Here is a 12132-nt window from a genome sequence, read left to right as displayed (position 1 = left end):
GCCAGGATGGGTGGGGGGTGTGGGCAGGAAGACAGACCAGGAACAGGAGCTCAGCTGGAAGCAGGGTAGCATCCAGTCCTATGGCAAGAGCTAGCTCCTATCCAGGTTGGCCTTAACATATGGGCCTCACTCTGGGAATCCCTGAAGGGGGTCTGCCCAGAAGCAAGTCCTAAACCAGGGTGAGGAAACACTTAAAGATCCTCTGGCTCCCCCACCTGGCCCCGGGACACTTCTAACCTGGGGAGGTTGGAGCCAGGACATACACAGGGACCACTGAACCCCACCTTCTCTCCACAGGTAAGGTGGATGGGGGCCCGGGGCGGGGTGGGGTGGGACTGGGCTGCCAGCAGACCAGGCCTGTGGGCTCAGAGGCCAGTGCTCTCTCCGAAGCCTGGGCCCCGCCGCTCAACGTGGCAATGAAGCCCACAATTTCAAATCTCACAACAAAACGGGCGGCAAATGGTCTTGACCCTGCACTGCCTACACGCCCTTTAAAACAGAAATACGTGTTAGAAAACAAGTGTATATTTTTAAACCACCGTTACATAGAAATACAGCTTTAAGAAAATAAATAACAAACAAGCAGCTAAAAAACAAAAACAAAAACAAAAAAAGATGAAGCTGGAGGTGAACGCAGTTGACTTTAAACCTGAAGAATGAAGGCATGCCAACAGCTATGAGGGATATTTGAATAATAGAGAAGAGCAGCAGACTGCATATTCCAGCTCTACCCCTGGTGGGGTGGGGAGGAGGCAAGGGAAGGGGGAGGAGGAACAAATGAGGGGAGCGGCAACCTAATGGTCTAGTCAGGACACAGCAAGAGAGACAAGGCACACGGGTTTAGTTAAAAATGAACTCGGTATGTTTAATAAAGCTTGGTATTACCAAAATCGCGGTACAAACATCAAGTCACACGCCCACACGACAGAATTCCATTTACAAAGTGTCCCTCGGGAGGCCTCCTCCGGCCACGCCCGAGAGAGACCCCGACCCAGGCCTGCGGTCTAGGGGGGGCAGAGGAGGTGAGGACGGGGGGCAGAGGGGAGCGTGGAGGGTGAAGACTACAAACAGTCCGTATAAAAGCTCAAAAAGAGCCAGGCCGTGGCGTTATCACAATGATACAGGTACAAGGAGAACAAAAATAGGACTCAGGCAGATACAGCAGGCTACGCTGCCAAGAACCCAGACGGCCGCCCTCTCCAAGGCGTCCCAGGGGGGCCACCTCTGCCCGCCATCTCCTGCCATCTCCTGCGTGCTCGCTCGCGCTCGCTCTCTCGCGCTCTCTCTCACTCACTCGCTCGCTAGAAAACACGGAAGGTATTTTGTGTTTGGAGCTAGTAACCTTGGTCAAACGAGTCCTCCGAAGAATCGCTGAAGGAGGAACGGGCTTCGACCTCTTGAAGCAGCAAACAAAAGGGCTGCTTCCTGCTGGCGGCCGGCTTGGGTTTCAGAGTCCGCGCGGCCGCCAGGCCCCTCTTGGTCAGCTTGGGGCCTCCAGCCAGCTTGCCGTTCTTTGCCACCATGCCACACAGGATGGAAGACGTCAGTTTGGAGCTGGACGGGCCTTGGGCAGACCACTCGTCCTTCAGGAATTCTTCGTCTTCCTCTGAGTCCGTATCTGCAGTCAAAGTAGTTTTTAATACGGTAAGTCATCGAGCGCTGGGAGGGAAGGGAGGGGCTGGTGTGTCTCGTTATTCTCAGTGGCTTTGAGGACGCCCTGGCACGTGCCAGGACAGAGAGGTCCAAACGCCTATTGGCCGTGGGACAAGCCCTGTCCCACCGCTGGACGAGCCCTGTCCCACCACTGGACCTCTTCTCCCTGCCTGGAACGCTCGCCTCTCGCCTGGGAGGCCCCCCAGGCCTCACAGAGCTCGTCCTCTCCAGGCTGGTGGCTGCCAGCGCCACCCACCACACAGCCACCTCTGCAAACAGCTTTTCCGGGCCCCAGATGGAGGGAGGAGCCCCACTCTCAGAAAGGTCTCAGCCCAGGCTATGGAGATCTGTGCACTAAGCCCACGGGCTCCTTTTGGGGAGGGACAAGGCCCAAGAAAGGAAGGGCTCAGATAAAGCTCTCCTGCTCCAGGATACCAGTTTCCAGCAGTGTGCTGGGCAGCCCAGACAGACTCACAACGGCAATCACACAGGCGTGTCCCAACTCTCCGCCCAGCAGCGTCACAACGGCCATCGTGAAAGCAGTTACTCCAAGGAAACTGGCAAACCATGTTCCAATTCAAGGCTTTCCCCCCCAACTTTCTCCTATCAAAGGCCTGCGTTTACCAGCACACTGCTGCTGGCTTCTCCCAAGACTCCTGCCTTACTGTGCAGGCAAGGCTAGGGTTCTTAAGCTTTCCTGGGAGAAGATCACCCAGATTTGGGAAGGGGAGCCGTCAAGCAGGCACAACTTTGGCCCCTTCCAACCCCACCCCAAATATCCTCAACACCATTTTTATCTGTTTTATATATGGGGCTGTCAAGCAAGATTTCACTGGAAGAAACGGCTCCACAGCAAAGACTATAATCCCTCAATCTGATAAAATCCACTCTGAACATAAGGAATAGTAATAGAGCTACAACTCTGGCAGCACCTGCCATCTCCAAGTCCACGAGAAAACTACACGTGAGGCAGTGTCTTCTGACACCTAAGCTTTCCACTCCAACCAAGACCCCTAACTGTAGGATAGCCTCAAAACTCTAGGTATGGGTAGGACATGGACAAGCCCCATCAGGTCTCTGTCCTTCTCAAGGCCACATCCCAGGCTGGAGACACCCTTGGGTGATGACAACCAAGTTGGCTTCCCACCAGGCATGCCCCTCAACCCCTATTACCCAAAGTGAAAAAGAGTAGCTTTCCCTCTTTCCACATCCTGCCAGCCATCTCCGTGCTAGAAAACACTCTTGACCTCACTGTGACTGCATTCTCTCATTTACCCAGAACTACAGAAAACCCAACATAAAAAATATAAACAAGAGGCGCCTGGGTGGCTCAGTTGGTTAAGTGACCAACTCTTGATCTCAGCTCAGGTCTTGATCTCAGGGTCATGAGATCGAGCCCCACATTGAGCTCTGCCCTGGGAGTGGAGCCTACTTAAAAAAAAAAAAAAAAATACAAACAAGATCTCTCTCCACAGTCAGCTGCATATCATAGCCAGCATCTAGTTGGACACAGATCTTCTGACCTCTTTGTTGCAACTTTAACTCCTTTCTCTCACCTGGACAGTGGAATTTTAGACACAGGTTTAACAGACTAGCAATCTGAACATGGCTTTGTGTAAGCACACATCTACACACAGTGGACTGTGGCTCAGAGCACTCCAAAGACCTCAGGGACAGAGCTTATTTCTGGCCTCTAGATGCGCCCCAATCACCTGTCAGTGGGAGGAATACGGGATCCTTCTGGCAGTCAGAGCAGCAGCAATCCTCCCCAATCCCTCCATCATTCTAAAACCAGCCAAGGGGATCCCTGGGTGGCGCAGCGGTTTAGCGCCTGCCTTTGGCCCAGGGCGCGATCCTGGAGACCCGGGATCGAATCCCACGTCACGCTCCCGGTGCATGGAGCCTGCTTCTCCCTCTGTCTGTGTCTCTGCCTCTCTCTCTCTCTCTCTCTCTCTATCATAAATAAATAAATAAAATAAAAAATAAAAAAATAAAACCAGCCAAGATGGAAGAATAAAGGGAAGTCCTTCTTCCCTCCTCCTCCAGGGCTATGAGTTTCTGAGATGAGCTCATGGTGGCCATGGATGGGCCTGGGCACTGCAATTTAGTCATACCTATCCAAAACTGAGGACCACAAAAGCTATGACAATCAAGCATGTCCTCAACACATAAGGCACAAAAGAGCTGTTTATCTCACATATATCTCTGTGTCAGCCCTAGAGACCCATTAGTTCTAAGCAACCAAACACACGAATGCTTTAAAAAAAAAAAAAATACTGCAATAGCAGCAGCTGAATCTTATGCCACAGCCAGCTTTTACCAACATGAGCTCACTTAAAGCTCATGACAGTCTCGTGATAATATAATTGCAAGCCCATAAAAACTTTTTCTTTTCCTCGAGAAAACAAACTTTAATAGCATTACAGGTGTCTACTTTTGTGCACTTGACAGTCAACCACTATGTTCTCCCCCAATGAACCCTGCAGAGCCAATCAACAGCCTAGACACACACATCCAGGCAGGCCCAAAGAAAAAGCCCTCCACCCCAGTCAGGGCCTGGGGGCTCCCACAGCAGACTGTGCCAACAACTGCCAGGAGCCACGACGCCCCTCATGGCCTTCCTGCAGCAGCCACGTGCTTAGTGAATGTGTCCTGGACATTAGGGGGCTCCACCCACACACACCTAGGAGTATCAATTATGTGTCAAGCAGCATCCTAGAGCCATCAGATGCCACCAAGAGCTGGCCATAGGCACACAGACACCTAGGAGCCCCTATTTTACATGCCACCAGAGGCCGTGGAGGGCCAGCCATCTGCATACACACACACCTAGGAGCATCTACCACGTGCCAAGCAGCATCCTAGGGCCACCAGATGCCACCAAGAGCTGGCCATGGCCACACACTTAGGAGCACCTGCTATGTGCCACCAGGGCCTGTGGAGAGCTAGCCATCTGCACACACACACACTTAGAAGCATCTACTATGTGCCAAGAAGCATCCTAGGGCCATCAGATGCCACCAAGAGCTGGCCATGGGCACACAGACACCTAGGAGCACCCACTATGTGCCACCAGGGCCAGTGGAGGGCTCACCATCTGTACACACACACACTTAAAAGCATCTACCACGCGCCAAGCAGCATCCTAGGGCCACCAGACACCACTGACAGCCGGCCATGGGCACAAAGACACCTAGGAGCACCTGTTACATGCCATCAGAGGCCGCGGAGGACCAGCCACCTGCACACACACCCAGGAGCACCTACTACACGCCACCAGAGGCCCCCTGGCCCCAGGCCAGCCGCGTTCCCGAGTGCCCAGGGAAGGTGTTCCCGTGTGGCGACCCCGGCCAGTAAGAGGCCGTGCAGCAACCCCCAGTCCAGCACTGGGTGCGCTTCCCCACTCCGCAGCTCAAGCCCTAGGAGCCCCCGCCCCCAGCGGTCCACTCTCGGGGACAAGGCGCGGCAGCCACCTGGAGGCCTGTGGCCCGTGCAGCCCTCAGTACGCTGCCCAGCACAGGGTGCACCCTGCTGACACTCAGCATCCCTCAGAACCCCGGGAGAAGAATGGAGAGCCGCTTGTGGGCAGGAGAGGCCAGCTGCTCTCTATGGTCCTCGCGAGTAGCCGCTCTAGGCCAGGCGGCGGCGGACTCCATGGCGCAAACGCTTCCGCGCCCACCGCTTGCAAACCAAGCACAAGAGGGCAGGCCAACTTCCGTTCCCACCCGCCAATCACAGGCACTTCCGCTTTCCACACCCCCCACACCCCACGCGCTTCCGGCCTGGAGCCCACGCGCAGAGGCGGAAGAGAGACCTTCAAGCGCCCGTGAGAGAGACCTAGGCGCGAGGAGCGGGAGAGAGAGGAAGTGCCCCGCGGCGGCGCGGCGGCCGCTACTTACTGTAGGAGTAGCTGCTCACTTCCGAGGCGAACGGGGAGTGGGCCGACTTGGGCTGGCCTCTGGCCTTGAAGCCCACCTCCATCTTCCTCGCTTTGGCGGCCCGTTTGTGTTTACCTTCTCTGGAAGCCTTGAGGGACAGGCTGAGGCCTTTGGCCAGCGCCTTCCTGTCCTTGCCCAGCAGGCTGTCGTAGGGCGTCAAGTACCTGCCGCAGCCCCCGCCGCCTTTGGACTTCCCCCCAGAACTGTCCGAGAACTTGAAGGGCGACTTGAGCTTGTCCTGCTTCGTGAGGGACAGGGCCTTGTCCAGCTTGCTGGCCAGCTGCTCCTGGTCACTGGCCATCTTCTTCTTTTTAATCTTCAGCTGCAGACGGAAGTCGGGAAGTCATGGGTTAAGACAGTGGGTTTCAGCACACCAGCTCTGAGGAAGCTGGGCTCCAGTCCCTTCCACCTGCCTCTGTGGCAAGCTGCTCAACCTCTCTGAGCCTCTGTTCTTCCCGCTGGGTAAAACAGGGACAACTAGGTGCAGCTCATCTGTTTAACTCGAGTACCTAAAGCAGCCCACGAAGACTGCAGCCCAGCCTAAGTGGGCCCATCCAACTAAATGGGCTGAAGCTGCTAAGAGAATGCCCCAGGTGTGCCTCAGATGCCCAAAGCGGAACAGAGTGACTCAAGATCTCACAGATTAAATTCCTACTTGCATGTCTGCTGCAGTCATTTGTTGTCAATGTGAAATGTGCAGTTTCAAAGCCATTAATGCCCCTCAGTTAAATGTTTTAGCTCTATTTTCTTTAATCAGGTAACATAAGGGGGGGAGAGTTGCTATAGGGTCATTTAAACAACGTGAAGTATCCTTCACAATTTGCAAGTAAAAGATCTTGGATGTACAGGCTGGCTCTGTTCCCTCCTCCTGGATCGAGTCTCCCTTTTGTGAATATTTCCCTCAGATGGCCAAATCAACAGACACAGTCCCCTTGCATGGGGCTTTATGAGGAGAGATGACAAGGTACATTAGTATTCAGAGACAAAGGCCTTAAATGGACGATTTCAGGGCTCTGCAGAAATAAAAATCAAGGAGTTGGCTCTCACCCCACTACCCCTGGGGAGTTCACAAGGAAATTACAATGGCATCAACCCCTTGTTTCTTAGAACGACAGAATGCTGAAGCTGCTCATTAGACAATTACGCCGTTAAACAACAGTAATTGCATTATTTGGTTAAGAACCTGCAGTCTCTCTTCATGGCTTCAGTAAAGCATCATGGTACGTGCACAGGGGATGTGGCTTTCATCTTAACCCTACCTGAGGCTGTGCTACTCTGGTAAGGCTCTGACCTCCTCTGGGCCTTAATTTCCCCCTTTGTGCAATAAGAAAGCCTGGAGGAGGGGATCCCTGGGTGGCTCAGTGGGTTAGTGCCTGCCTTCGGCTCAGGTCGTGATCCTGGAGTTCTGGGATCAAGTCCCACATCAGGCTCCCTGCATGGAGCTTGTTTCTCCCTCTGCCTGTGTCTCTCATGAATAAATAAATAAAATCTTTTTAAAAAATGTACTAGAATATTTGAGAAAAAAAAAAAGCCTGGAAGACAGTCCCTCTGGCACTAAGGCAATTGTTTTAACACTTTCTGTGCAAGACTAGGGCCAAAAGACCTAGAGAGAGAGAGTGAACTCTGTCTGGCATACCCTTCCAACCTCAGCAGCACACCTAGAAGACAGGGTGACTGACCTGACTCATGAAGTCCGATGAAGCTTCATGCTCATCCCAAGGCTGGTTCCTGCCCCTCGCTTTCCCCGTTCCAACGAGGGCATCATGTTCCTCTTCAGGTCCCTTGTGTCTCTTCCTCATCCCTGCTCCAAGCTCATACTCCTCTGACGTCAGCAGGGGCTTGCTGCTCAGCCTGAAACCCAGATGCACTGCTGGTCAACACCCTGACCAGAAAAGACTCAAGGGTTGGGGGTCGGCCCTCAAGGCCCTGAAGGGTAGGCTTTGGATGTCGAAGCACAGACAGTGATGGCAGAATGACGAATCTGGGGAGACGGATCCTGTGAAACTATGGTGCTGGGATTCTATTTGTGAATGGGGCAGAATGAGAGTTTAACAGGAAAGAAGCAACACTTCTCCAAGGCAGTATCCTCTGCTGGCCTCTTTCTCTCGTGCTTCTTCACACACACACACACACACACACACACACACACACACACCCCTTATCAAAACGTGCCGAGAACAAGGATCAGAAATGTCAAGGAACTCCCCCAGGATGGGAGGGAGATCAAGAGTCCCTGGCTGGTCTCCTGTACCCCTGGGATTAAGACAGTCAGGATACAGTCCCAGGTTGAAGGCATCTCTTGCCTACTTTAAAATAAACCCTCACAAGTAATAGAAGCAGCTAATTTTTACTCGGTGCTTTATTATGTGCTTTGTTCCATGTTAATGCTTTCTATTTCAGCCACAAAATAATGTTCTACATAATGTTTTTTACACAGGGAAACTAAGGCTCCAAAAAGCCAGCACCCAGTCTGAGGTCACAACACTACATGGAGCTGGGACTCAAAGGTGGAAAAACACGCCCACCTCCAGGGGCTATTCGCCCTGATCCAGTGCTGTCTGCCGGCGGCCCAGCCTCTACTATCTTCAGCAACTGCTTTCCTACTCTCCTTTGACTGGCTATAGGAGATTTCTTCCTCTCTCACTTCTCCTCCAACAGGAACATCCAAGGAAGATAAATGTAAGTTGTGGGGGCCCCTTGGGGTGGTCTTCTAACAAAACCTGTGGCCAACCCAGTCTCTCCTCTGCCTTCTGAAGCCACCGTGTGGCCCCCTCTGCTTCCTCAAGCCAAGCATCAGGCCGCCTAGTGTCCACCCTGCCCCGATGTCCCAGGCTGAGGCACACTCCAACTTCATTCCTCTGATGGGCCTCATTCGGTTGATGCTACTCCCGGACACCCAGGAAGACTGCAGCATCATTCCTATCCGTGCTTAGCCTGGAGGAAGAGCTCTCATTCTAGCCACCATTCAAGAAAACCTCCACAGGTGCCACATGTAGCTTCTGCCACTCAAGATGTACACAAAGAAGTGGCCCAGGGCCACAGGCTCAGGTGCAACAAGCCAATAGGTCAGGCCAAGAGGACAGGAATGACACTGTCAGTCACATAGGGAACCAAGTGACAGCATAAGTCAAAGCCTGTCCCAGCAGGGCTGAAGCTCAGCAGATCCCTTTGCAGGGAGGAGGTGTATGGAGAAGAGCAGGAATTAGCCCCTAACCATGGAAGAAGCAGGTGTGGCAGGAAGATGGGTGAAGCGCTTAGCTGATGGCACAGGAACCTCTCTCACTGGGGTCAGCTGCCCACTCAGTGCTGGGTGGATGAGTCTGCCTGTCCATTCTGCCACTCGCCTGGCTCACCCTCCTGGCCTGGGCAGTGTGCACCATGCTCCCTGAGAGCTACCAAACCAGATGGGTCAGAGCCCGAGGGACTCGAGGTCCCCGGTGCCCAGATGCAGGCCCTGTGTGGGCCCGCACTCCTCCCCTCCGAGCTCTGTGCCAGTTCCCGACCCACCGAGGGGCCAGCCTTACTTTCCGCTACTGTTGCGGCTCTTCCCTCTCTTGCGGGGGGGCGACAGGGCGCTCAGGGCGTGGGTCCGTTTCCTCGGCCTGCCAGGGCCTCTGCGTGCCAAGCTTCTATGGGGTTCCTCGCGCCTGTCCCTTAAAAAGAATCACACGCTTGGCTGTGAACCTGGGGGGTGGAGGGGGCGCGGAGAAGGACATACGATACACACATGTCACTCGGGTCCACACACACCTCTAATGGCCTACCACAGCCAACCTACTGAGCGCCAGCGCCTACAAGAGCCCAATCAGGGCACCGCCTGCTACAGCCTTGTCACCCGGCTGGCCGGGGCCACGGGATATGGCTAGGGCGCACACTCACTCGGAATCACGGCGTCTCTGCAGCTTCACCAGCTCTCGCTGCTTCTCCTTGTACCGCCGCTGGACCTCAGCCAGCCGCATCCGGAAGTCCAGCTCCATGGCATCCATGCTTTCCAAGGAGGACTTCATGGCATACATCTGCAGGGAGAGCGGGGTGAGGATGCCAACGCCCACCAGCTCCCACTGGCTGATCAAGCGTCCACCCAGATGGGGATGGCGAGTCTTGATGGTAACAGGGGCCCAGCTCAAACCCCACCCCTGCCACTTACTAGCCAGGGCCCTGTGGGCAGAACACAGGATAGGAACCAAAACCCAATTTTGCAGAACTGCATCAAAGCCAAAGTGGCCCCAGACAGCTGCTCAAGCAATGTGGGCCACCGTGTTATCCATCACTTACAGATGGAGGCTCAGAGAGGTGAGGCGCTTGCCCAGGGCTCACAAGCAGCAAGGGGCACAGCCAGGCCTGCTCTTCCCAACCCATCAGGCTGTCACCCATTATCACATAAATAAACTGGGACCCTGAAAGGGGAAACAGCTTACACAGGCCTGTACAGCAAGTCAATGGCAGAAGCTGGACTCAGATCAGGCCCTTTCAACTCCAAAGCCAGCCATGTCCCCAGCAAGGTGGCATCTCTGGGGGACTCACCTACAACCCCACCCCTTAGGCCTCAGGTAGGCAAAAACAGGCCCAGGACACCTCACCCGCTCCTCCTTCTTCTGCATCCAGCTATACTTCTTGTTGGGGTTCAGCTCCCGCGGAAGCCGCAGATTCTTGAGCGGGTCCACAAAGGGGCTGTCCAACACCTCCTTCAGCATGTGGCTACTGGCTGCCAGCAGGCTCTCCAGCGAGGGCCGTACCGCCAGGCCCCGCTCCGCACCTACATACAGGAGGCAGGTGAGCCCATGTCTCTGCGCTGGCCCCGCCATGCTGCCTGGGGGCAGGATTCACGGATACTGCAGCCAACCCCACTCAGACTCCAAACAGGGAGGAAAATGAGGCCCAGGACCAGCTCAGGGCTTGCCCAAGGTCACATGGCCCCCAGGATGCTGACTGGACTGCGGCCTTTCTGAGAAGCAAGAAATGGTGCTAAGTGAGGAGAACAAGTGAGAGCTGGGGCACACAGCATGGCCCTATCCCAAATGTCCACTGCTGCACAAAGTCACCGAGAGTAGCCAAGCCACCGGCAGAGGTGCTTTCTAGGGTATGCCTCTTTCTGCTTATCTGTCCTTTAAATATCCCATGAGGAATATGCAAGGTGTTAATTTTCAGAAAAAAAGGAACCAAAATTAAGTTTTATGAAATGTAAAAGTAATACGAGAACACCAAAAATACAAAACAGGCATAAAAATGTGAAAAAATGAAAACCTTCCCCTACTCAGCACAAAGTTGCCCCCACCACTGGCGGCACTACCACTGATGTTCTTGTAGAGGGCCCTGAAAACTTTTGCCCATACTCAAACATATGTGAAGTCTGTGGGCATCCTTTATAAATATGGAAATGGCACCAATCCACTCAGAATCAGACTTCACTCCTTTTCACGTTACTACATAATGGACATTTACCACATATGATTATTTTGAATCTTATAAAAGCCGCCATTTCTGCAGGTCAAAAACAACAGAATTTCAGAAGTTTTCCATGACCAAACCCACTAACAGCTGCCTAGAATTCTCTTGTATTGCTGAGTTTTAATGAATCTAAATAATCCCCCATTGATGAAATTTTAGTCATTTCTAAATTTTTTTTGGTACTGGATAGGTAGGCGCATAGGACACATTTTGTTTTAGGAGAATTCCTACCTGTAAGATTAACATGATCAAGGTATGTGAATTTATTCCTTTGATAAATATTCCAGCTGCCCTTCAGGAAGGGCACACCAACTCAATCTCAGCAGTGGCTCATGGGAGCCCATCTCCCCTCCGACTTCTCCCAGAGTAAAAGGAGTTTTAATTTTTTTAACTGGTGTTTTCTTTGTGATCTAACATGTGGTCAGTTTCTGTGAATGTACCTGAGGTACCCATTTTTCACGTATACCTAAGGTAAAAAAGTATATTTTTTACTTCTGATGTGTACAGTTTCATAAAATCGACATTAACAATTATCTGGCATAGATCAGGGCTTCCCAACCTTGGCACCGTCCACACACCTTGTGGTGGTGTGTTCATCCTCTGTGCTCATCCTCTGCTACAGGGGCAGCTGTCCTGGGCATGCGCTGTAGGAGGTTTCGGGGCATCCCTGCCTTTATCCACTAGATGTCAGCAGTACTCCCCCAAGCTGGGACAACCACAAGGGTCACTGCCAATAGAGAGCAGCGGGTTTTGCTCTCCCATATCCTTACAGAAACTGAGGCTACAAACCGTGAACCCCATCAGCTCATGAGGGGCTGGTATGAGACTGGAGTATGTGGACCACCCCAAGGTGAGATGGGTGTGCCAACGTCCTCCAAGCCAGAAGAGTTTTAGCAGTTGGGTAAGGCAGGAGAGTGCAGCTCCATTACAGAGGAGGGGGACGGAGGTGTAGCTTTGTCCCCTCCTTCATCCTCCAAACCAGTCTTGCTGGGGGTTCCCGGGCAACCTGGATGACTCTGGGCCAGCTGCTATGGGATGAACTATGTGCCCCCAAATCCACACGTTAAAGTCCTGACCCCAAATAGACACAAAG

The 12132-nt window shown here is 53.2% G+C and overlaps 1 protein-coding gene across 6 annotated transcripts in view; it reads right to left on the bottom strand.

The window, feature by feature from the left end:
- Positions 1-12132, bottom strand: part of TNRC18 (trinucleotide repeat containing 18) — an 88467-nt gene that overhangs the window by 33550 nt on the left and 42785 nt on the right. For 5 of the 6 annotated variants that reach the window (XM_072753215.1, XM_072753216.1, XM_072753219.1 and 2 more), the window contains 6 exons: positions 10172-10347; positions 9471-9607; positions 9116-9244; positions 7271-7442; positions 5553-5913; positions 1343-1618 (listed from right to left, as the gene is read on the bottom strand). In XM_072753215.1, coding sequence (XP_072609316.1) covers positions 1343-1618; positions 5553-5913; positions 7271-7442; positions 9116-9244; positions 9471-9607; positions 10172-10347 — 1251 coding nt within the window. The remainder of the gene's footprint in view (positions 1-1342; positions 1619-5552; positions 5914-7270; positions 7443-9115; positions 9245-9470; positions 9608-10171; positions 10348-12132) is intronic. The other variant, XM_072753217.1, reaches the window with a different exon arrangement.

This window comes from Vulpes vulpes, chromosome 3, assembly GCF_048418805.1.
Source record: "Vulpes vulpes isolate BD-2025 chromosome 3, VulVul3, whole genome shotgun sequence".
Classification (NCBI taxonomy): Eukaryota; Metazoa; Chordata; class Mammalia; order Carnivora; family Canidae; genus Vulpes; species Vulpes vulpes.
The sequence above is the reverse complement of the archived record's forward strand: the minus strand, read 5'-3'. Positions and strand labels throughout refer to the sequence as shown.